General features: G+C 32.4%; 4 protein-coding genes and 2 non-coding genes across 6 annotated transcripts; 5 read left to right on the forward strand and 1 right to left on the reverse strand.

Moving 5' to 3' along the window:
- The first annotated feature begins 4,323 nt into the window (after positions 1-4,323).
- LOC133678808 (transcription factor MYB20-like) lies at positions 4,324-4,950 on the forward strand. The gene has a single exon (XM_062101315.1). It carries the CDS (start codon positions 4,324-4,326, stop codon positions 4,948-4,950), a length of 627 nt encoding a protein of 208 aa, XP_061957299.1.
- A 6,437-nt stretch (positions 4,951-11,387) lies between these two features.
- Positions 11,388-11,462, forward strand: LOC133679025 (small nucleolar RNA snoR64a). The gene has a single exon (XR_009836088.1). It is a non-coding gene; the product is annotated as a small nucleolar RNA snoR64a (small nucleolar RNA).
- A 70-nt stretch (positions 11,463-11,532) lies between these two features.
- LOC133679026 (small nucleolar RNA snoR20a) lies at positions 11,533-11,622 on the forward strand. The gene has a single exon (XR_009836089.1). It is a non-coding gene; the product is annotated as a small nucleolar RNA snoR20a (small nucleolar RNA).
- Positions 11,623-12,528: 906 nt separating this feature from the next.
- LOC133678098 (uncharacterized) lies at positions 12,529-13,594 on the forward strand. Its single transcript, XM_062100296.1, has 2 exons — positions 12,529-12,849; positions 12,954-13,594. The coding sequence occupies exons 1-2, from the start codon at positions 12,529-12,531 to the stop codon at positions 13,590-13,592; spliced, it is 960 nt and encodes a 319-aa protein (XP_061956280.1). The 3' UTR covers positions 13,593-13,594.
- A 1,900-nt stretch (positions 13,595-15,494) lies between these two features.
- LOC133678809 (protein ALP1-like) lies at positions 15,495-17,115 on the forward strand. The gene is made up of 4 exons (XM_062101316.1): positions 15,495-15,802; positions 15,917-16,223; positions 16,339-16,570; positions 16,664-17,115. Exons 1-4 carry the CDS (start codon positions 15,495-15,497, stop codon positions 17,113-17,115), a joined length of 1,299 nt encoding a protein of 432 aa, XP_061957300.1.
- A 1,700-nt stretch (positions 17,116-18,815) lies between these two features.
- On the reverse strand, positions 18,816-21,874 carry LOC133677904 (oligopeptide transporter 9-like). Its single transcript, XM_062100040.1, has 6 exons — positions 21,398-21,874; positions 20,947-21,044; positions 20,276-20,845; positions 19,930-20,188; positions 19,663-19,845; positions 18,816-19,587 (listed from the first exon to the last, which is right to left on the reverse strand). The coding sequence occupies exons 1-6, from the start codon at positions 21,872-21,874 to the stop codon at positions 18,976-18,978; spliced, it is 2,199 nt and encodes a 732-aa protein (XP_061956024.1). The 3' UTR covers positions 18,816-18,975.
- Positions 21,875-23,511: the final 1,637 nt, after the last annotated feature.

Genomic DNA, 23,511 nt, shown 5'->3' on the forward strand with positions numbered 1-23,511 from the left:
AAAAAAATAAAAAACATTTACACCCATTGTAGTGGATAAGCGATACAGAGATCTCAGGGTATATATATATATATTTAATGGTATGATTATTTGAGAGAGTAGTATGGATTGTTTATTAAAATATTTTTTATTTTAAAATATATAAAAATAATATTTTTTTATTTTTTAAAAATTATTTTTAACATCAGCACATCAAAATAATTTAAAAATATAAAAAATTATTAATTTAAAGTACAAAATAAACAAAAATTTAAAATTTTTCAAAAACACTTTCTTCCAACTGCAGTACCAAACACATAATTTTTAATAACAAAATATTTTTTAAAATTAATTATGACCAGAGATTAACTACAAGTAACTGACACCAAGGCAAGCATCCAAATTAACCTTCTTTTATATATATATATATATATATATATATATATATATATATATATGAGATAAAGATTATGTGTAATTAGAAGGAAGGTCTTCTCTCGACATACATATATGGTCACTAAAAGAAATGTTAGGAAAGTTGAAGACATATAGCCATATAGTCCATAGGTTGAATTTCCTTAGATTCCATGGCTTCTAAGTACAGCCTTATCTTTACGACCAAGACAAAGGCCCCCGGTCCATGTGTCCTAATCCCTCATCCATCAAATGTTCTAATAAAAACAAAACAAAAAAATAAACATGTTTTTAATTCTTTAAATTTAATTCCATTCAAAGATTTTAACAAAATTGAATTCTAAATGGAATTTAATTTATAAAAATACTACAAAAATCTATCTTTGTTTTTAAAATACAAGAAATATGATAAAGGTAATTAAAAAATATATTATATTATATTATATCTCTCAAACTCAATTTATTTATTAATTAAATTCAAATCAAATAATTTAATTACAATGACATAAAAAAATAGAATTATTACAACCAACAACCTGTAAGGTACTTATTAACTCGGACAAGACATCGTAGCTGTACTTATCCATGCAAATCATTTTCAACGAGGAGCACAAGAACATCGAATTGCTTTCACACCATATTAACAATTTCTAAATTATTTTTGAGTTTTTTCACTTTTTGCATTCAAATAGCAATTCATTCAAAATGCTTTTTAACAAGTTGATAGATTATATTCGATTAATTTTATTTATAAATATATTTTCCATCCTTGTATCTCTTTAAATATAGGTAAATCCATTGCATTTGTTTATACAAAGATCAAGAACTAATTAAGAACATCTATCACCTAGGTGAATCAAAGTAAGAATTCTTCTGATTCAGTTTATGTTTAAAGATTTTGATTTTTATTTCAATTCTTAAAATATCTATTGTTCATGTAAAACAGGTAGAGCATATTGATCATCATTGATTATCTTATAAAGACTCTTCATGAATGATTGAGGTTATCCCAATAAATTTTGAATTAAATATTATTTTTCCCCTCGTTAATTAATTAATTGGAGGAGGATGCAGTGAGTTAAATAAAAATATATATTGAAGATTCTTTGCAAGAGTGTCTATCAGGGTGCAATGATTATGTAAAAGCTCTATTAATGGCCCCATTGATGTGTCCTGATCCATCAACCATCAACAATTTTTTAATAAGAAAGCTGTAGTCATTTTGGACTCTTGATATAGTATATTTTTATTTATATGAAATATTTCTTTTTTTATTATTTTATTTCTTAAAATATGGTGTTTGTGTGTGTGGGGGGGGGGGGATTATTTTTTAATTTTTTATAAGACAACTATATATATAGACTACACACATATGAAATATTTATTAATTTTTTTATATGAGATATCCCTATAAAATGTTTTTTAAATTTTTAATATTAAATATAAAATCTCATTCATTTTTTTTTATTTTTTTTTCAAGTTAACTTGCATTGATTCGTATCATGCCAAGTTTAATCATTATATTATAGGTAACATAATGTCTTTTCATGGATGACAATATCTAAGTCTATTCAACATTCTAATCAAAGTGTCCAAGCACCTGCAGACTTTTCTTCGAGTTCACACATACAAACGATAATGAAAGATTTTAATCATTTAATATTCTGATCAATGGATGCAGAGCCTTTAATTTTATATAACAAGATATAATTAATTTCTAAATCTTTATATAAATGACCTAACCTCTCAAATTTGAATGTACAAAACTCTTATATGAATGAAGAGTCATATCTATAAATCAAATCTGAAATGATCAAACCTTGATTGTATGAAACAAAATAAAAAAAATATCATATATATATATATGAAACACAAGGAAGGGGATGCCATTGGCGGCAGCCTAAAATAAGGTTTGAAAGATAATGTTTTGTAGAGGAGAGATAGATTTCTTTTTATTCCTAGAGGTGTTTCTCCAATCCTTTTTTTTGGTTAAATTTTTTTATTTTTGCGAAAAAATAAGCTACCGTTTTGAACAAAACTTGCTTTACATTACTTACTGTGTGGAATAATAGTGTTTTTGATAAAAACATGTATATGTTTTTGAAAAGTATTTTTCAAATAAAAATAAATTAAAGTAATATTTTTTTTAGATTTTTTTATATTATCACATTGAAACTATTGAAAAATATCTTAAAATATTAGTATGATGATTTTTATAAGTAAAAAACACTTAAAAAAACAAGTTGAATTATAAAAACAAAAACTTTATAAATCAATGAGCAAATTTGAATTTGATGCAACAATAACCTCCTGTGACATAAATAGGTTCATTCCCATTTAGAAATTATTAGTTAGATGGTTACCGCTATGTTATGGGACAAATAATTTTTTTTTCTATTATAAAAAAAAAAAGATGTTTATTCGACACTAGCATTTTCAAAGAAGCAAAAAAAATCTAAGATTTGAGTAATTAAAAGAGATCAGATGTGTTGTTAGAGCAATGATTAGGAAAGCAAAAAAAAAAAATAATGAAGCAAGCATCTCATGGTTATATTAATTAATTAATTTAATTTAATTTAAAAATAAAATTTCTTTTAGAAAGCTAAATTTGACAAAGATTAAAAAAAAAAACTTCAAGGTAACTCATATTTTTAAACACAACTTAAAATTTTTATAAAAAACAAAAAAAAATATAGGAGGATGAAACAAAAAGAAACAAGCTTAAAAAAAAGAAAAAAAGAAAGAAAGAAAGCAAATTCAGATTAATCTTTTAAATATGTAATTCGTTAAATTCTAGTTTTTAGTTCAACCAAAAAGCTCAACACTTGATTAATTTAATATAAATAATAATTTATTTTTAAAAAACTAAATTTAATAAAGATAAAAAAAAAAAAAAACTCGAGGTATCTTTACTATATACAAAATTTAAAGTGCAAATTGAGGAGGATAAAAGGTTTCATGTTGATGGGATTGATTTAATATATTAATGATGAGTAAGTGCTATATAGTTTTGATTAATCAAAATTTTAAGATGATTGTTTACAATTTCTTTTTAAATACTCTTGTACATATAATTTGTTAAAAAAATAATGGCCAAGTATTTTGTAAGAAGTCATCAAATTAAATTACTGAAAAGTCTTCATTACTCTTGAGTTAAGCCAAGCTTAAGATTTACCAACCTCTCATCATCGATTGGCTAATTCAGCTGGTTAACTAGTTAGAAATTTAGATGTCAGCTTGCATCATCCAGACAGCATTAATTCGCAGTAGAATCTCTAGATTTCAAGAGAAAAGGATTGGTGGCGGCTTCCTCTTGAAATGACTAGAAAGCCCTTGTGAGTTGACTTTTCCAGGTCTTCATGATCATGAAACACTAAATAGTGCACTAATGCAGGCTTGCAGAGGAATGGGAAGAGCTGCGGATTAAGATGGATTAATTACTTGATACCAGGATTACAAAGAGGGATGCCTTCTGCAGAAGAAGAAGAGACAATTCAGGCCCTTCATCGAAGATAATTATAGTTATTAAAAAGCATCACTCTTATAGAATTAGGTGGGTGACCCCTTCAAAGAAAATTAATTGGTAGGAGTTAGGGCTTGGATGATCATGATCATTTAGGTCAAATAATACAGATTATTACTCAGCGCTAGCCTGGCATGCATTTTCTGAACTGTCTAGCAAGGCAACTGCAGAGGACTTTTTTTATGAACAGGCAACAGGCCATTGCAGGTCAACTTGAATTTTGTAACCTAAACAATGATGCAAGGAAATAGAAGAATATGATTCGATTTAAAACCCCTGAATTCTTTGCGCTGAATTCGCAGAAACATTATGGGATTGGTGTTTCTGCATTTAGCATTAATTAACTACTGCATTATTCCTGATCAAAGCAGAGATTTTATGTCTTTTGTGTCAATAAAGCGGAACTAATGGAGACAATCTGTTCTGAACTGACTAGGTGGTCTCAGATAGCGCAGCATTTGCCTGGAAGAACAGATAATGAGATAAAGAATCATTGGCATTCCTACTTGAAGAAAAAGTTTCTCAAAGATGAAGGAATGGAGTCTTTGAAAAGAACTCAATCTGACAGCTCAAACTCAGACATTATGGAACTTTCACCATCTCCGAAGAGACTCAAAATGCAAGCTTCAAGTCGAGTCATCAATGAGTTTCCGCAGATGTTTGATTCTCCTAAAGAACCTAAAGGAAGCTCCTTATCACCTAAGGTTACGTTTGCAGAGTGGCTTTCACTTGACAGCTTTGCAAGTTTAGGTGAGCCTATGGATTCAAACAGTACATTTGATCATAACACAGGCTTCCAAGACAATTTCATGCATGATTACTTACTGGATGAAACAGCGTTTGGTGGTGAGTATCATAATTCACTAAGCCATGGTTCGAGCGGCGACATTTTTAGTTCAGAATTCAAGTTTGAGAGCCAGAGTCCAGGAAATGAGTTTGATTTTAGCTCTGGAGAGGATTTATGCGGAGACTTCAACTTGAGCAATATTACATATGAGGGCTTGGTTTCCGAAAGCAACTACGAGGAAGAATAATTTCCGATCATACAACAACAGGAAAAAAAAAATAGATTGACTCTCAAATAAAAGGGCCTGCAGAAAAAAAAATATTTGTAGCTAAAAGGGCCTGCAGAAAAAAAAAAAAAATTCCACAAAACCAGGTGTATAGATGATGAAATAGGCTATAGTAATCAGTTGTGTTTGTGGTTATTCTTCCATGTAGTTGCTTTTGGAGACCCCATGAGAATAAAGAATCTGTCAATTTCTTGTCTCTTGATGATGCTTAATGCTTATAATTTCCATGTTTTCAACACCAAACACTTCCCAGCAGTGGAGGGTTGCCGAGACGATTCGGTCACCGCGTTATGGAAGCAGAATTTTATTTATCAGACGGTGTCACATGCATTGTCCGAAATTTATAATAATTATTCACGCACCCTCAATCTTTCTTTAATAATTTGTTTTTTAGAAAATAACCTTAATTATCACCTATAAAAAAACCGTAGAATTAAGAAATAACCAAATTAAAAAGATTAAAATACCCCTAAACTCAAGTTCAAGTTCTTTTAATTTCAAGAGCAATGAAATAATTTAATTGTGTTGGAACTAAGTAAAAGATCAAAACACCCCGAGTGCTATTTTTTTTTTTACAACCAAGATTAAATTAGTAATTATGTTGTAGTTAAAAAAAAATAAAAATAAAAACTAATTTGACCCAATTAATTCAATAATAACTAATGATTCCAGTAAAAATAACAATAATATCCCCACCCCCGAGGCCATGGATTTTTTGAAAGAAAAGTAATATGGTAAAACCACTATTTAAAGTCACGATGTTTTGGATCTTAGAAAACAATGTTTGACTAATACCTCTTGGATTTTTTTTTTAATTAATCTTCTCAATGAATGATTTGATGTTATCCCAATAAATTTTGAATTAAATATTATTCAACCATGTTTTCCCTCGTTGGAGATTCTTTTCAATAGTATTACCTATCATAGTGCATTGATTAATTTGGTTAATGCTCAAGTAAAGCCAAGAAATATCTTGTTGATGGGGTAGGTTTAGTAGGCCCGAATTAACCTACAATACAAGACGTTTTTTATGGTCCTCAAGGATATTATTTAGAAAAAAAAAAAAACCTTACAAGCATCTGAAAATATATATTAACCAGAATTAATTGAGGAAGAGAAATTAATATTCTCCTCTTATTGTTTATTGAAATAATAATTTATTTTTTTATTTTTGTATTTTAATATTAGATTTATGAAGAATTGAACTTTGTTATTTATTTTAGTTTTTTTTTATATGAGGTTATCATAATCTTAAAAAAAATATCTCGATGTTAAGTTGGTGTTCATTTTAACTCATATACTTTTTCTATCATATTATTAAATAAAGAAATCATATACTTTTTCTATCATATTATTAAATAAAGAATTATCCGGAAAAAAGGTAATTATTATGATTTGGACTTTATAATTTATTTTAATTTACTTTGTATGAGGTTACTGTGAGTTTAGAAAAACATATCAGCATTGAGTTGGTATTTCATGATTTATTTTGATTTAGTTTTTATAAAGTTATCATGATCTTAAAAAAATATAATAACATTGAGTTGGTACTTGATTTTTTAATAATTTTTCTTTTTTAAGATAATGACCCTATCACCATAAAAAAAACCTAAGAATTACAAAATAATCAAATTAAAAAGATTAAAATAGCCCTAAACCCAAGTATAAGTTTTTTTAATTCCAAGAGGAATGAAATAATTTAATTGTGCTGAAACTAAGTAAAAAATCAAAACAGCCTGAGTGTTTTTTTTTTCAATCAAGATTAAATTAGTAATTATATTATATTTAAAAAATAAAAAAAATTAATTTAACCCAATTAATTAAATAATAACTAATGAGTCCAATAAAAATAACAGTAATTAATATACCCACCACCAGCCATGCCATGAATTTTTTTTTGAATGAGAAGTAATATGGTAAAAATATTATTTAAATTCACGATGTTTTGTATCTTGGAAAACAACGTTTAACTAATACCTCTTAGATTTTTTTTTTAATTAATCTTCACAATGAATGGTTGATGTGATCCCAATAAATTTTGAATTAAATATTATTCAACCATATTCTCCCTCGTTGGAGGAGGACGCTTATCATTGAAGATTCTTTGCATTAGTATGATCTATCATACTCCATTGATTTGGTTAATGCTCTGTTATCTTCTTAGCCAAGTAAAGCCAAGAAATATCTTGTTGATGGGGTAGGTCTAGGAGGCCCGAACCTACAATAGAAGAAGGTTTTTTTTTTTTTTTATGGTGCTCAAGGATATTATTTAGGAAAAAAAACCTTACAAAGCAACTGAAAATATATATTAACAAGAATTAATAGAGGAAGAGAAATTATTAACAAGAAATTGTTATATAAAGAATGATAGAAAAAAAAAATGTAATCATTATGAATTAGATTTTGTGATTTATTCAATATACTTTTTATAAAATTATTGTGATCTTAGAAAAATAGGTAACATCTATTATTTTTATCATATTATTAAATTAAAAAAATGATTCTAATAAGAATATAATTATCGAGAATTATGTTTCATAATTTATTTCAATTTATTTTTTATAGGATTATTATAATCTAAAAAAATATTTTGGTATTGATTTGGTATTCGATTTTGCAAGCATCTATTTTTTTTTTTTATCATGACCCTAAACCATAAAATAAAGTTATTAAATTCAATGGAGTTCATGATCTAGGTTGTGAGTTTGACGAATTAATTTAGGTTGATTCAATATGTTATTGTTTTAATTTTTTTTTTTTAAATATTATCTTGAAAATATTTTAAAAGTCAAACCTTATTTTTATCAATTATCCAAGTTTTTTTTAACTCGTGAAGTTGATCAAGTCATACCGACATAATTTATATACACTTTTATTTAAAGCTCAAACTAAATAAAAAAAAGTGGTATAAAGATTTTAGATTTGCCCTGCTGAATTGAATTTAATAAACTATTAAAGCATTTCACTTGATCTTGGTATTGCTTTTTTACATGTAAAAGATTTTTTTTAACGTAGCGCGGAGAATTATTTAGTTTATGCTATTTGTTTTGGTTAACGCTGAATAAAATTTTTAAAACCAAGTGAATTAAGTTTAATTCAATTTTAGAAAAGATAAATTGTCTCTCAAAATCAGAAAAGCACCAAATTGAAATCCTCAACTCAATCCCTTATGTTAGCTTCAAGATCTTAATTTAAAAAGCGAAGAAAAGAGATCAAAATTCCTTGATCAAAAGAACAAACCGAAGGACCAAACCCCTTTAGTTCTAGCTAGTTGATGGTTTTGCTACTGCACAAAGATATTTTTCCTGAGAATTTACAGTAAGAATCTTTAAAAAAAAGAACAAGAACTAGTAACCTTATCCTAGACCAGCCCGTGATCTTATCTTGGGCAAATGTGATAAGTAAAAAGGCATCCAGTTGTCTCCCATTTCGAAAATCCTTTCCAACGAAAAGCCAACACTTTGATTTTTCATGAGTGTGTTTAATTTCCTGAGACATCGACACTTAATTCTCTTTTTGAGCTGTAAGAAAAAGCTCTAAAAAATAACGTAAGCTATCTAGAAACAATATAATATGTAGTCTTTGAACATGAAATTTATATGAGGTAACACTATTAAGATTGAGACCATATATATGAAAGTCAAGCAAATCAAAACCATATTTATTAAATTATTCGACTTACCTATTTCTCCTGACCAGCATTCATTTATTCTACTTATAATTTTTTCAAAGTAGTGATTTAATATAGGATCAGGTTTTTTTTAACGTGGGTGTTTGGGTCAGTTTGTGCACACCTCAACTAATCCTATGAACCTTGAAGGTAACGATCATTTAAGCTTCTAGTGGCTCTGAGGTTTCTGAAACTTGAACTGGTGATTTATAGAAAACAAATCTAGAACCTAATCAGTTGAGTTATATCCTTTAAAGTTACAAGACTAGGTTTTTCTTCTACAACTTTGACGTGTCGGTTGAAATTCACTTAGTTTACGCAAGTTCATATGAATATATATAAAATGTAACTCATAGTTAAAGCTGTAACCCTACGAAGGAGAGAGAATTGTTGAGTTGATATATAAAATAAAGTTACGATTGCATCTTAGCTTGTTATATATTCCTTCAGTAGATTATACGGAATTGTGAGCTATCATGAACTCAATTTTAAGATGGTGGCTTATATGCATTCTTGAAATAGCATTTGATTATTGTTTTTGAGTAAAAAGGATGGAGAAAGTTAGAAAATATACGTCTTTATATATTTTTCAGATTTATTTTATGTTTTTATCTTTGTTTTTTTAATCAAATAAGATTATTGATCTTAGAGTAGTGATGATGATCTTATCCTTAAAGTTTGATTATCATCTCTCTTTTATTTATCCTTCTTTCCATTAATAATTCAATCCACTTACTTTTCAAAAAATTCAGCCAATAACCATCCCCCAAGACGGCATTGAAGATGAGGTTTGTAATTTTGTTTCCTATTTCTTTACATAACGTATGTGTATGATTGAATGAAGAAAACAAGGAGGAGTAGGAGGAGAATTTAGAGATTTTAGAAAAATAAATAAATAAATAAATAACAGAGACATGAGCATATGTAGAAATATATTTAAAGATTATTGATGTTAATTATCCTTCATAATCAAGTTTATCTAATTTATTCAAATTGTTTTAGCAAGCAAACCCTTGCATCTTTGTGGAGATCTTAAGCATGATGAAACCTCTAAAGATTACGCAAGTATATACACTTTTTCTTATTCTATAAATTCCTTCTAGTATTTCAAACAAAAGCTACGTACACAGGCATTAAATTATTAAATTTAAAATAAAATACTAGAAAAAAAATAATTTAATTAATTTAATGAACAAATTATTCACGCAATTATAGTTAGGTTACATGAAAATTTCAGAACAAAACATTTATTACATCATCAAACTGAAAAGGAAACAAACATGATACATTAAACGTTGAAATTCAATAGATTGGAAGTAGTCATATCTTAAGTCGTTGCGCAATCTCTTGCTCAAAATTGTTCTGCTCTTGTTTTTTTCTGTTTTTTTCGTCGTCAAGATGCTGACTCCCTGTGTATGTTCTGATTGCTCCGCCGCCCCAAGCAGCTGTTATAATGGAGTTTATGTACCTCGGGCCTTGCATAAAAAAAGAAAGGAAATCATTTTCCTAATCTGCCAGGTGTTTTGCCTTAGGTTGCGGGCTGATTTTGGGGAAGAAAACGTGTGAATTACGAACTTTCTATTTCTGGAACAATTGTAGCCCTTCAAATCATCTTTCCAACGCATCTGTTCTTGCAATTTTTTGACTTCTATGACTCTCATATACAGGCCAGAAACCGAGACAGTCTCAGCCGCAAAGACTCCATGATTGATTTGTAGGCATGTGTCTCTCCTTTCCAAAAATATATGAAACACTTAAAATCGAATTACGTAGCTCCAGTTATGATTCGAAAGCAACAGATCAATTAGAATTTGAACTCTAAACTCAGCCAATTACCTGTCTCTTCACGTAATCTTAGATAGTGTTTGGCAATGCTTATGCGGCTGCGGTTAATAAAAAAGCAGTATTACACCTGTTTGGTTAACTACAAACCGCATGTTAATTTGGCGTGGGTCCCATTAGAAATTGTGTTTCAAATACAAAAAATGAAAAGCAATTATCTTTTGCTTTTCATGCGTTTCTGCTCTCTCTTATCACCGACGATTTCTAATTGCTTCCCAACTCTTCTCTCTCACCCTCATCAATTTGCAATAAACTCTTCCCAACGGTAAAAAAAAAACCCAAAAAATTCACTGGAAAGCAGTGTTGTGTTGATCTACCAGTTTCCTTCATGCGATTTTCTCTCTCACCACCAAACTTGCCCTAACCACCAACGCCAGACAAGCTTTTCTTCCCCTCTGTCCATTCAAACACAAACCGTCACCGATCCGTCCCTCCATTGTTACAATTGCAGAAAAAAACCAAGAGATTGGTCCCGGGAAAGGTCCACGAGCGAGATACCAGGTATTGTCCGTTCCCTTTGTCAATTTCTTTTATGTTTCTCAAAATCTAATTTCTGTAATGGGTTTTTTATTTTGCAGAACACAGCTGCAACACCGCTGGGGTTTGCAGCACAAAAACGCAGAGACTGAGGTAAGTTCCTCCCTCATCTCCATCTTCTTTTTCAGTTTTTTAGATGAAAAATTTCATTGATGCTGCATGCTCGATTATAAATTTTTGATTTGTAAATCTTTATAAAAGGAACACTGATGGCTTTCTGAAAAACCCAGCCCTAAACCGCCGTGAACCTTCTCCAAAAACCCCCTCTATCTTCCCCTCTTCTAATTATTGCATTGATTTAAACAATTCTTTGAATTTATTTTTTTCAATCTGGAGAGGCAAATGATGAATCTTTTTAATTGTTGAATGCTCAGACTCTTGGGTTCTTATGATTTATATGCTTGAAAAAAAACCGATCTGATGCTCTCTATCTTTCTGCTTTTATGTCTTCAAGTCTCAGCTTTCATTGTTTTTTTTTAATTACTATGCTGCCAGCCAATGATGCAAACCCTGATTTTCACTGAAAACAGGGCTATCGATCTGCCTAAACTGTTGTTAATTCATGAACTAGGACGGTCTGAGGCTTGAATGGTTTTAGTTTTTTTTTTGTTTTTCAAGATTTTGTTTTCTATCTTCTTGTTCGAAGGCTAAAAACTTGCTCTGGACTCTGTTTTGTGCATGATGAGAAACATAAAAAATAACAGTTATCCCTGGCTAATTCATCTGTGCTGATTCCTTAACCGGGAAAAAAATTAATTTTATGTGTGTTTGCTTGATTCCTTTACGGCAGCCAGCAGATTAGTTGTTCTACTCCTCTCTTTTTCGCAAAAATTCCCATGTTATACTGAACTTTATATTTACAGTAACTTTTTAAAGCTATTTTGAACAGAAATTTTTTGATCACCAAACGAGCTAGACTGAGGTAAGTTCCTACCTTATCTCCATCTTCATTTTCTTTTGTTTTAGATGAAAAATTACATGTCTGTGTACTTGCATGATCAATTACCGTGTGTTCGTCAATTGACAATTATCGTAATGAGTTCCTATTAGCATGTCGTGTAGGACTGCTTTTATTTATAAATCAAAATTTTTTGTTTAGTTTTGTGTGTTTGTATGCTGCGAAAGAAAGCTGGGTTTCTTTGAATGTATAAATAAATTCTGTTCTGTTTGTTTTTTCCCTCTATTTTTGAGAAAATAACAGCATGCTGGCAATGAAGTTTTGCATGATCATTCAAATATTATGGCTGAAACTGAGTTTCTGAACAGTTGAAAATTTATGGGTTGCAATTACATTTCATTACAAATTAACATGAACATTCTCATTGACATACATGCACGGTTAATGTTTTTTGCCAAACACACAGCTTTTGTAAATGCTAAACATTGAGTGCTTTATTATTGTATTAGTCCACGGTTTATTTATGTGCCACAATTTAATTGATATCATTTTTATTCATTTTAAACTTTTGTTAAATGTTTTAAAAGATATCATGGAAGGTCTTGAATCTTCTGATAAGGCTGCTTGGACAAAGGAAATGTTGCATATATTTTGTGATATATGCATTAAGGCAATTGATATGGGAATGAGACCTAATACTCATTTCGATAAACCGGGGTGGAAATTTCTTATAACATCATTCAAAGAACAAACTGGGCATGCATTTACTAAAACACAATTGAAAAACAAATGGGATGGATGCAAAAAGGATTGGAGGATATGGAATAAGCTGGTTTCTGAAACCGGTGTTGGCTGGAATAGTGAATTAGGCACAATTGCAGCTAGTGATGAGTGGTGGAAACAAAAAATTCAGGTACATTCCTTGTCATCGGCACAATTTAATTTATTATTTTCAAATTCCAGCCCTAAAATTTTACTAGTCTTGATCCTTCATTACTTTATTTAATTTATATGCAGGAAATTAGAGGAGCCAAAAAATTCAGACATGTCAGTATTGAGCCGTCTTTAAAGAATAAATTTGACCGAATGTATTCCAACATTGTCGCAACTGGAGCGTTTGCATGGACTCCTTCATCAGGTGTACCTGCTGGCAGTGGTGTTGATCCTGGTACAAGCAATGCCGACATTGCTGATGATGGTTTGGAAGAGGGCAGCGGTGATTCGGAGGAAGATGTGATTCCAGATTTCCAGACTGATATGGCTCGAATGGTTGGAGGGATACATATGTCTAGCAGCACCAATACAAAAAGCGGCGAGAAAAGAAAAGAACGAGATCATTATGATGTGCGAGGTAGAAAGAAGAAAACATCTGGAATTGGTGTTAAGTTGCTGACAAGGTGCAATCATCTACTTGAGAGTATGTCAACTAAGAGTGATTCGACGTCTGTTAATATGGATCGTGAAGGCTGTAGTATTCCCGAGGTCATGGCTGAGCTGCACTCCATTCCTGGAGTTTCAGTTGACGATGATTTTCATGACTTCGCTACGGAGTATCTTAGTCTAAGAAGGAAAAGAGAAATGTGGTCCAGTATGGGCGATATGCAACAGAAGTTGCGATGGTTGCAGCGAATGTATGAACGAAGTAAACGTGCTTAGCTGACAAGGTATTATTAAAGTATATTAACTGTTAATCAATTAAGTATGTTCAAGTGCTTACAATATTTATACATGTTTTGTTTTATTGTTGCAGAGTAATGGGATGCCGATTTTTAAAAGAGTAGTTTCCATTTGCCGAAGTTTGTTCGAGGCATTGTATTTGCGGTAATTGATGTACTGTTATATTTATTAAACTGCTTTACGGGATTTAACAGACTTGTATGAGAAATTGTTGGTTGTAATGTTGTATTTTATCAATGAATTACAATGTTCAATGGTTAATGTTCAATGGTTGACATTTTAATGGAATTGGTTGGTAATTTACCTTAACTGATTTGTTAACTATATATTTGTATTTGCTGCCGTGAGGTCTGCTGGGAATAATAATACATGCTGCTGTGTTTCTTTTCTTAGCTGTACTTTTTTCAATTTGTTAGCAACTGTTAGATTAGGCATGAAAGGAGAAACCAAGATATATGCTTTGTATGAGATGGAGAGAGTAATAATAATAAAGAATCAATAGGCAACATTTATGTGTGCTGAAGGAGGGAATATTTGATGATATTTGCTGCATTGTTTACCCCTTTAGGATTCATTGTCCAAATGGGAGAGAGGGGGATAAAAATGAACCAAGACAAATAAAAAATGACAGATTGTTGCTTATAATTTACCTTTACTGTTGATCCTTCTTTCTTTGCTGCCATGAGCTTTCATAATACATGTTGCTGTGTATCTTTCATTTGCAGTAATTTTTTCAATTGGTTAGCTAGAGATTGACGTGTTGCATACTGTTTTTGCCTTGGCTGTCTAGTGTTAGCTTGTGAGGTCTGAAACAACAACATCTTTTGCAAACTGTTTGTGTTTTTTTCATTGTTGCCGTGAGCTGTGATGGGACTAATGTTGTTGCTTTTTCTTCCTTTTCTGTGTTGATGGTCTTCCTACTGGTTCAGTGACTTGTAATTGTTAGGAATGGGCAACTACTGTTAGCATGTGAGGTCTGAAACAACAACATCTTTTGAGTAATTGTTTATGTTTTTTTCATGGATGCCGTGAGCTATGATGGGACTAATGTTGTTTCTTTTTCTTCATTTTCTGTGTTGATGGTCTTCCTACTGGTTCAATGACTTGTAATTGTTAGGAATGGGCAGCTACTGTTAGCTTGTGAGGTCTGAAAAAGCAACCCCTTTTGCAGTAATTGTTTGTGTTTTTTTCATGGTTGCCGTGAGTTGTGATGGGATTAATGTTGTTTCTTTTTCTTCATTTTCTGTGTTGATGGTCTTCCTACTGGTTCAATGACTTGTAATTGTTAGGAATGGGCAGCTACTGTTAGCTTGTGAGGTCTGAAAAAGCAACCCCTTTTGCAGTAATTGTTTGTGTTTTTTTCATGGTTGCCGTGAGCTGTGATGGGACTAATGTTGTTGCTTTTTCTTCCTTTTCTGTGTTGCTTGTCTTCCTACTGGTTCAGTGAGTTTTAGCTCTGTTTTTTTTCCTTTAAACATGTCAGGATGGTGTACATGCATGTGCTGTAAAAGATGATTATATGAGCTGTAAAAGATGATTTATATGCTACTTTCACAGCACATGCATACATGTGAATGTACTGATTTTGAAAGCTGAAAAATTGTAAAATATACGTAAAGAGGATTGAAATTTTCTATATAAAGAGGAATGTGTACATCATATTTTACAATGGCATAGCTTTCTATAACAAGCTTCTAAAACCTTTCAATTGCACCAAATACAAGCAAGTAGAATACTTCTTTTTTGCTGGCTTTACAGGTATGGAAAAAAAATTATGTCGCACCAACTCTATGATAGTATTTTTATTGAATGTTATTTAATTATTTAAATATTTTTATTAACAACATATAATTTTGTTTTTGTTTCCATGTAATTGAAGTTATGGATGATCCACGATTTAATAACATATTTAATGAAGATTTCGATGGTAATTATGATGATGTAATGAACCGGATTGTAGATCAAATTAATTATCCTAGTTGTGGAGTTAGTGGTGCTTCAGTTGATGGTGCCGGAGATGATAGTAATGGAAACGACTCTGACGACAGTAATGATGACGACGATGATGATGCCGACGATGATGATGATGCCGACATTGACGGTGATAGTGATGATGACGATGCATTTATTATAAGGAGGCATTTTGATAGGAAAAAATTAAATTTATGCACAGCTGGAGCTATAAACGCGTATTATATTAATTATATGTATAAAGAACCATGTATGGTTTCCTATAACACAGGGATGCGTTGGTTGACGGAGGTTTTAAGAGGTCATTGGAAACGAAGTGTTAACATGTTCAGGATGGACGCAACAACTTTGTTGAGTTTGTGCACCGACTTGGAAACGCACCATGGCTTAAAACCGTCAAGAAGAATGAGCGTTATTGAAAAGGTGGCAATGTTTCTATTTACAATAGCAGTTGGGGCGTCAAATAGACAAGTGCAGGAAAGATTCCAGCATTCAGGTGAAACTGTTAGTAGATGTTTTAAAGAAGTGCTTAAATCATTACGTTTGTTTGCTGTAGAAATCATAAAACCAGTAGATCCACAATTTACGAGCACACCAAGAGAAATTGCTATGAATCCAAGATTTATGCCACATTTCAAGGTAAGATTAATTTTTTTATATATATAATTAAGTAGTTTAATTAAGTTGTTCGGAGGAGTATGAAATATATTATAAATGTTTATATGAGTACTATAAATGTTTTTGTGGCATGTAGAATTGTGTTGGTGCAATTGATGGAACACATGTTCGTGCATGCGTACCAGCTGCAAATCAAATTCCATTTATTGGAAGAAAAGGTGTACCAACACAAAATGTAATGGCCGCTTGTAGTTTCGACATGCAATTCATGTTCGTGTGGGCAGGATGGGAAGGCAGTGCACACGATACTCGTATTTTTCTGGAGGCTATTGACAATAGCACTATCAACTTTCCAAAACCTCCAGAAGGTTGTGATTTTGACTAAATTGAAGATTGGGTAATTGAAGGAATATAATTATTTTTTTTAGTTTTGTTTAAAATTACAATGTTATTTTTTTCAGGAAAATACTATTTGGTTGATGCTGGATATCCAAACGAGTATGGATATTTGGGTCCCTACAAAGGCGAGAGGTATCACTTCCAAGAATTTAGACGTCGTGGACAACCAAGTGGTCGGAAAGAAGTGTTTAATCGTGCACACTCGTCACTACGTAACGTGATCGAACGTTCTTTTGGGGTATGGAAACAGAGGTGGAGAATTTTGCAAAACATGCCTGCTTATCCATACAAAACACAAGTTGAAATTGTAGTTGCATCAATGGCACTACATAATTATATTAGAAGGAGATCGCAAGATGATGCAGTTTTTTCTGAGTATGATCGCAACCCCAATTTGATTCCAGATGACTTTTTGCCTGATACTGTTCAGGCTTCGGCCGTTCAAGGCTCACAGAGGCCTTCACGTATGGATTTTGTACGCGATGGAATTGCCAATAGTTTGATGGAACAATAAAAAAGTACATTAATGTATGACAATTTTTCATTTTGTTATGTAATCATAATTACAAAACACCTATGTTTTGGAATTATATATATGTGTTTATACATGTCATTTTAATTAATTCCAATCAAATATTTAATTCCAATCAAATATAAAACACAAACCATATTAACAAAATACAAGAAATTTTTTTTTGAACCACAGTTTTTACCAAACACAAAACTGCTTTTTTTCAACCACAATTGTTGAACCACAGTTTTGTAACCAAACACCTAAAACTGCTTTTTTTAAAACCACAACTTCAACCACAGTTTTTACCAAACACCAATTTTTTAAAAAATCAACCTCACAAAAAGTACTTTTTATGAAACTGCTTTTTACAAAACGCAACCACAAAAGCTACCACAATACCAAACACACTCTTATTTTCAACCTAATTCAGTAGGAAACATCATGAGTTCCAAGAATTAAATAAACATGGAAGTTCCTAAAATTCTAAATAAACTAGCTAAGAAACAAATAAAACACTCTAAATAAAAACAATTATGGCAAAGAAAACGTGCGAAATAAATTCAATTCTCTTATTAATTATTCTGTTTATTTTGCAAAAAGAAATTCTAACAAGTTTAATCATGAAGTGAATGAACACTTGAGTAGTTAGCATTCCATGATTAAAAAAAAAAAATGGAGACCATAGAGATAGAGAAGATAAGATGAAAAATAAAATGGAAAGAGAATGGTGTCTGAAAGTGATGTACAAAATAAAATAATTATATTTGTTTTTTATTTGATTATGATGATCAATGATAAAATATGTAAAAAAATTATCTTAACCTTAATATGAATTACTATCAATCTTATATATTTTAAAAAATAATTAGATTTGTTTTCATTTTAGTTTTTATTGAGTGTTGGAATTAATAATATTATAATGATATAAGTTATAAAACTTCGATTTTCATAGGAGGTTAATCTAGTACCCGGGCGACTCGAGGCTTAAACAAGTCCGAGTTTTTTTTAAAAAAAGAGAAATTAACTCGATCTGTCCCAGTCAAAAACCCAAATCAACTTAGGATAAACATGTGTCAAAATCTTATTGATATTTTTTTTGAATTTTTGGTTTGTTCAAAACAAGGTTACTTTAGTCATTTTTTTTTTTAAAAAATAGGGTCAACCGAGTTGACCCTCCTTATTTGTGACTGTGGCTTTGCCCCGATCGACCTCCGAGTTGAGTTTTAAAAATATAATTATAACAATTTTTATACTTATATTGACCTGAGTCAACCTAGGTTGACTCACCCAATCTATGACCCGGGTCTTATCTCAGATTGGTCCTCAAATCAGGTTTTAAAACTATAATAATAACTATTTTTATTTTTATGTTGACTCGGATGATCCCAAGCTAACCCTCTCGACATGTGACCCCGGTTTCTGTCGGGATCGATCTTCGAATCAGGTTTTAAAACTTTAATAATAATCAATTTTGTTTTTATATTCACCCTCCTAACTAACTTATAACCTAAATTTTTTATAGATCAGCTCTCAAATCAAATTTTAATACTATCATAATAATTTTTTTTTTTTTTTTGTTGACTTTAATCAGCACAATCCAGCCATGATCTATTCCTTGGAGATCCAGATATAAATAAAATAAATAGCTAGATCGAGACGGAATGAGATGGGACAGCAACAATTAGTTGACATCACTCAAGTAGCAAATGCATAATAACATAGCCAAAATGTGTATCATCAAGGAAAATAAACTGTAATTGTCAGCAGCATCAGCAATCAGCTGTGGATATATATTTACAGAACTAAAATTAATTAACTGTAGAAAGTGAAATGAGAGTAAAAGAAAGATAGAGAGTTTCATCAGAAAACTGGGCAGCCATCGACAAGGATCCCTTTGGCAGTTGGACAGCTAGCCAAGGGGCATCCTTCTTGGTTGTCCGGGTTGCTTCCCCACCATAGCAGACCAACATTCCAGAATCCAAGACCGAAAAAGATCAACAGAGTCATAAAGGCTGTCCCGGCATCAAGACCGCCAGAGAGAACATAATTATAACGTTTCCACCATTCTGTTCGATGTCTGAAAAGAACATATCCTGAGAGGAATCCTACGATAATCCAACTGGTGTAGTTCACAGAAGAAGCTGGAGGCATCATTGCTGTGGCACCTAACATGATTGGCATGTGAATGAGGCCGATCCATGTCTTGCTTGGGAATGCCTTGTGAAAAATCCAGACTATGAGAGGCGCTACAGCACCTCCCAGAAAGAACCAGTTGACGTTGCCATATTCACCGAGGTTTCCAAAGATTCTGCGAGGCCCAACCAGCCCCCATATGACAGAGGCATTAAAGAACACACTGTCCTGTGGACATCTCCATGGGCCGTTGTCTGCAGCGCAAAGATTGGGAACAGCATCCATCATCCACCAGGCAGTTCCTAGGTATACAAGTACAGCCACAAGTGTTCCTACCACCTGCCAAGTCATTATTTCACTATTGAGCCTTGTACATCATGTTATGCACTGATTTGAAACACACACAAAACTGACCTGCGCCATGAACATTGATCTAGGTGGAATTTTCATGTAGTGGCCTAGCTTAAAATCTGCTAGGAATGTTAGAGCTTGAGCCATGCTTATATATCCGTACACCTTGAAGCACATATTAGCAACAGGCCGCTCTGGATATAGGTACCCTATTATATATTCTGTGATAACATTCAATCCCGGTTGCTGTTCACAGGCAAGAGTAAGAAATTCAGCATATTATGATGGACAATCGACTTGATAAGAATCAAAGGTTTCGACAATTTTTACCTGGTTTGTAGTGGCACTAATTATACCAATTGGGAGGGTGAAGAAGAAGGCGATGGCACAAGCTAGTAAAACACCCCACCAACGCAACTGAAGTGCAGCATTGTAATACTCACAAGCAAAGATTATAGCAGCAATATTGGCAACAAGAATGACAAAAAACCACCACATGGGAACTGATTTATATCTCTTCATTAGCCTTGTATGTATATCCATTTTCCTTCTGGCTCCAAAGGCCATCTTGCTTTGCTTCCATAGGTCACTGCACGTGGAAGGTACGAACACAAAAATTAGAACAGAAAAGCCAATTTCATTTCAGTCTACAGTAACTAAATTTGATGGAGCATACCTTCCACTAAAGAGTAAGACATGCATAACAGTAGCAGAAAGTGTGGCAAAACCCAAGCCATAAGTCATAGCAAAGAAAGTGCTCATATGCACAGGTCCATGCTCCGCATAAGCATCCCGATCGAGATGAAATTTCGAGTTGATAATCTCAAGGATCTTGTATTCCTGACCCGTAGCTGTGTATAGGTGATTGGAATATAAAGGGAAGTTCTTGGCATTGTAGACATTGAGCCAGTAACAGAGGGGTGTCATCACATACATGATCAGGAAAAATCCAACAGCAACATTGGCAGTAGCAAACCATGGACTGGCAAGTGGGCTTCCAAGATAAGATGAAATTGTAGCCCAGTCAAATCCTATAGCACCTATTCCAAATCCTGATAAGCCTGAACCTAGCTGCTGAACCAAAACAGACTTGGAACCAAGCCAACAGATCCAGGAAAAAGATGATAGCATAGTGAAAAGATAGCCGGGCAAGATATAGTATGCAAAAGCGGAGATCATGACTAGTAGGAAGTACTGGGTACGGGTTGTACCGCCTTTTGGCCTTTTCTCTCTCTCATGTAGAGCCCTGCATTAATCATAGATTCATACCAATTAGAGGGTATAGACTTCCTAAAAACCAGCAGAGCTGGTTTGTTCAAAATATAGAAAGCAAATACACTAATGTACCTGAACAATGAGACTTGAACCAGATTAGATGGCCACCACATCTCCCCTGGCTCAACCAAATATTTCCTGAAAATTCCTGCCCAACCAAATCCTAGCATCTACAAATTCAGAAAGGTCAATAGAAAGATCAGAAACCATTCAGAATTTTCTTCCAAGTTACATGCATCTGCAGAATTCGACACAATCCTTGTGTAATTTCCAGCATTTGGATCACTGATGGTAACAAACACATGGAAATTGCAGTAATCGTTCATAAATCAGCTAATGAACAGTAAATTAACTTCTGTGACTCTCAGACTCAATCTTAGATTTCGTTAACCAGTAAACTTAAGTAAAACATTAAACAGATTAACCAAACATTCACTGGTCATGTAATATTAAGCATGCTATTTAACCGTTCCAAATATAACAAAAAAAAAAAGAAAGAAAAATAGTGATAATATGAACAAACCTGAGTGGTGATCATAATAAATAAGGCTGGAATGAAAGTAAGTTTCCTCTGATAATATATCTTAACAGAGGTAAGAATATGAGCAGCATAGACAGTTCCGGCACCAGAATTCGCAAAAATTGTAATCAACACATGTTCCTTTATATTAAAGGGTCCGGGATTCAATGTGAACTCCCATCTTGTACCCTCAAAAAACTTACGAGTAGACAGTTTTTTAGCCATTAGATGCCCTAAAGGCACCACAGCAATCTGTGCAGAAATAGAGGAAACAGTCAATGGCTGCGACCTGTACCAGAAAAACTGGTTTACAAAGGATAGAATGATACAAGAACCAAGACCAAGAACCCACATTCTGAATGTCAAAACAGGCATGGTGGGATCATCGGTTTTTGGAACTGTAAGATCTACTTGCTTTATCGAACATTCCTCATGATCAGCCTCAATTTCCATGGCCTTAATCTCAGATATCTCAGCCATGAACATATACAAAAGCTAGGTCAAGAACTTATTGAGAGAAGGAATTGTTTTGCTAGGCAAGCAAGAGTTGGGAGATGAAGTAGGACTTTACGGAGATTCTTCGCAGGATAAGTGAAACTGTTTGCACAAGGATTTATGAACCTCGGAACTCTCATTACTAGGATTTATATAGTAGGTATTCTTACGTGATCAGTTTTTGTTTTAGGGGGGAAAAAAAGAGTTTTATTTTCACATGCATATCTTCAGTCTCCTTTCATCTACAACTTTATATAAATAAAAGAATCTCATAGTTTAATTTAATTTGAAATTGAGTTAGGAATCCTTATCTTAAGCAGACTCGGGATATTATCTTGGCAAATAAAAACAGGGATGAATTACATTAATCTCTTTAATATATAATAATTATAGCTAGCATTGAAAATCGTGAATATTTGTTAGAAACCCCTTTGCATACAAATAAAAAGAATACAAATCTCCTTAATTTGTATATCCAAAATTCCCTTATATGGATAAAATCCTTGAAATAAGATAAATAATTTATGAATATTTAAGTTTTTTATCTAATAAATAAATAAGTAATTGATAAGATATGAATGTCAAGATATCCAATATCATGTCCAACTCTAAATCTGAGTTATCTTGTCCGAGTGGTTTTTAGACATCCAACTGATCAATTTGCACCTAACTATGCCACCTTAAGCACAGTGCCAGGCCTTGACCCAAACCTATCCCCCATCTCTTTTGTTTACTTTTAAGGCTTAGGGTTGGATGTATTCTCTGTTTTTTTTTTATTGTTCTCCTGTGAAGGGATGCCTTATATAGGCAAATATATATGTCAATTACATCTTTTCTATTCTGAAAGGAATACAGCAATGTATATCCTTTCAGGACTCCTATAGAGTATGTCTTTTATATATGGAAAACTACCTTCTTATTCGGCTAATTATATGTTAATACTTCCCCTCAAGTTGGTGCGAAGAAATCTTTTAAGCCTAACTTGTCTAGAGACTTATGAAGAGCTTCCGCAAGGACTGCATGGGTTAGAATATCTGCTAGTTGCTCACTTGATCTGACGAAAGGGATGTCCACTAACTTTAGAAGTAACTTTTCCTTGATAAAGTGTCGATCTACCTCAATGTGTTTAGTTCGATCATGTTGTATTGGATTATTAGCTATCTCTCGTGCTGCCTGATTGTCACAATATAGTAACATAGGATCCTTGGGTTCAAAACCTATTTCTGTGAGTAAGGTCCTGAGCCATAACAGTTTGCATATTCCATGTACCATCCCTCTATATTCTGCTTCTGCTGAGGACCTTGCTGTTACATTTTGTTTTTTACTTTGCCATGTGACAAGATTTCCTACAACAAATGTAAAATAGCCAGAGGTGGATCTCCGATCAGTGAGATTCCCTACCCAATCTGCATCAGTAAATCCTTTCACTTCCATATTTCCATGTTTTTTAAATGCCAGTCCTTTTCTTGGAGCCCCTTTTAGATAACTTAGAATTCTCATTACAGCTGTCATATGATCTTCACTTGGAGCATGCATAAACTGACTTACCACACTAACCGCATAGGCAATGTCTGGGCGAGTGTGAGATAAATAAATTAACCGCCCTACCAATCGCTGGTATC

The sequence above is a fragment of the Populus nigra genome, chromosome 18 (assembly GCF_951802175.1).
Source record: "Populus nigra chromosome 18, ddPopNigr1.1, whole genome shotgun sequence".
Classification (NCBI taxonomy): Eukaryota; Viridiplantae; Streptophyta; class Magnoliopsida; order Malpighiales; family Salicaceae; genus Populus; species Populus nigra.

Bases quoted from the DNA above. Each gene is read 5' to 3' on its own strand.
- LOC133678808 (XM_062101315.1), top strand. From the start codon at position 4,324: ATGGAGACAATCTGTTCTGAACTGACTAGGTGGTCTCAGATAGCGCAG.
- LOC133678098 (XM_062100296.1), top strand. From the start codon at position 12,529: ATGGAAGGTCTTGAATCTTCTGATAAGGCTGCTTGGACAAAGGAAATG. The intron at 12,850-12,953 runs GTACATTCCTTG...ATTTATATGCAG, and splicing joins GGTGGAAACAAAAAATTCAG to GAAATTAGAGGAGCCAAAAA.
- LOC133678809 (XM_062101316.1), top strand. From the start codon at position 15,495: ATGGATGATCCACGATTTAATAACATATTTAATGAAGATTTCGATGGT. The intron at 15,803-15,916 runs GTATTATATTAA...TAACATGTTCAG, and splicing joins ACAGCTGGAGCTATAAACGC to GATGGACGCAACAACTTTGT. The intron at 16,224-16,338 runs GTAAGATTAATT...TGTGGCATGTAG, and splicing joins GATTTATGCCACATTTCAAG to AATTGTGTTGGTGCAATTGA.
- LOC133677904 (XM_062100040.1), bottom strand. From the start codon at position 21,874: ATGGCTGAGATATCTGAGATTAAGGCCATGGAAATTGAGGCTGATCAT. The intron at 21,045-21,397 runs GTTTGTTCATAT...CTGAATTTGTAG, and splicing joins TTATTATGATCACCACTCAG to ATGCTAGGATTTGGTTGGGC. The intron at 19,588-19,662 runs GTCAGTTTTGTG...ATGACTTGGCAG, and splicing joins GATCAATGTTCATGGCGCAG to GTGGTAGGAACACTTGTGGC.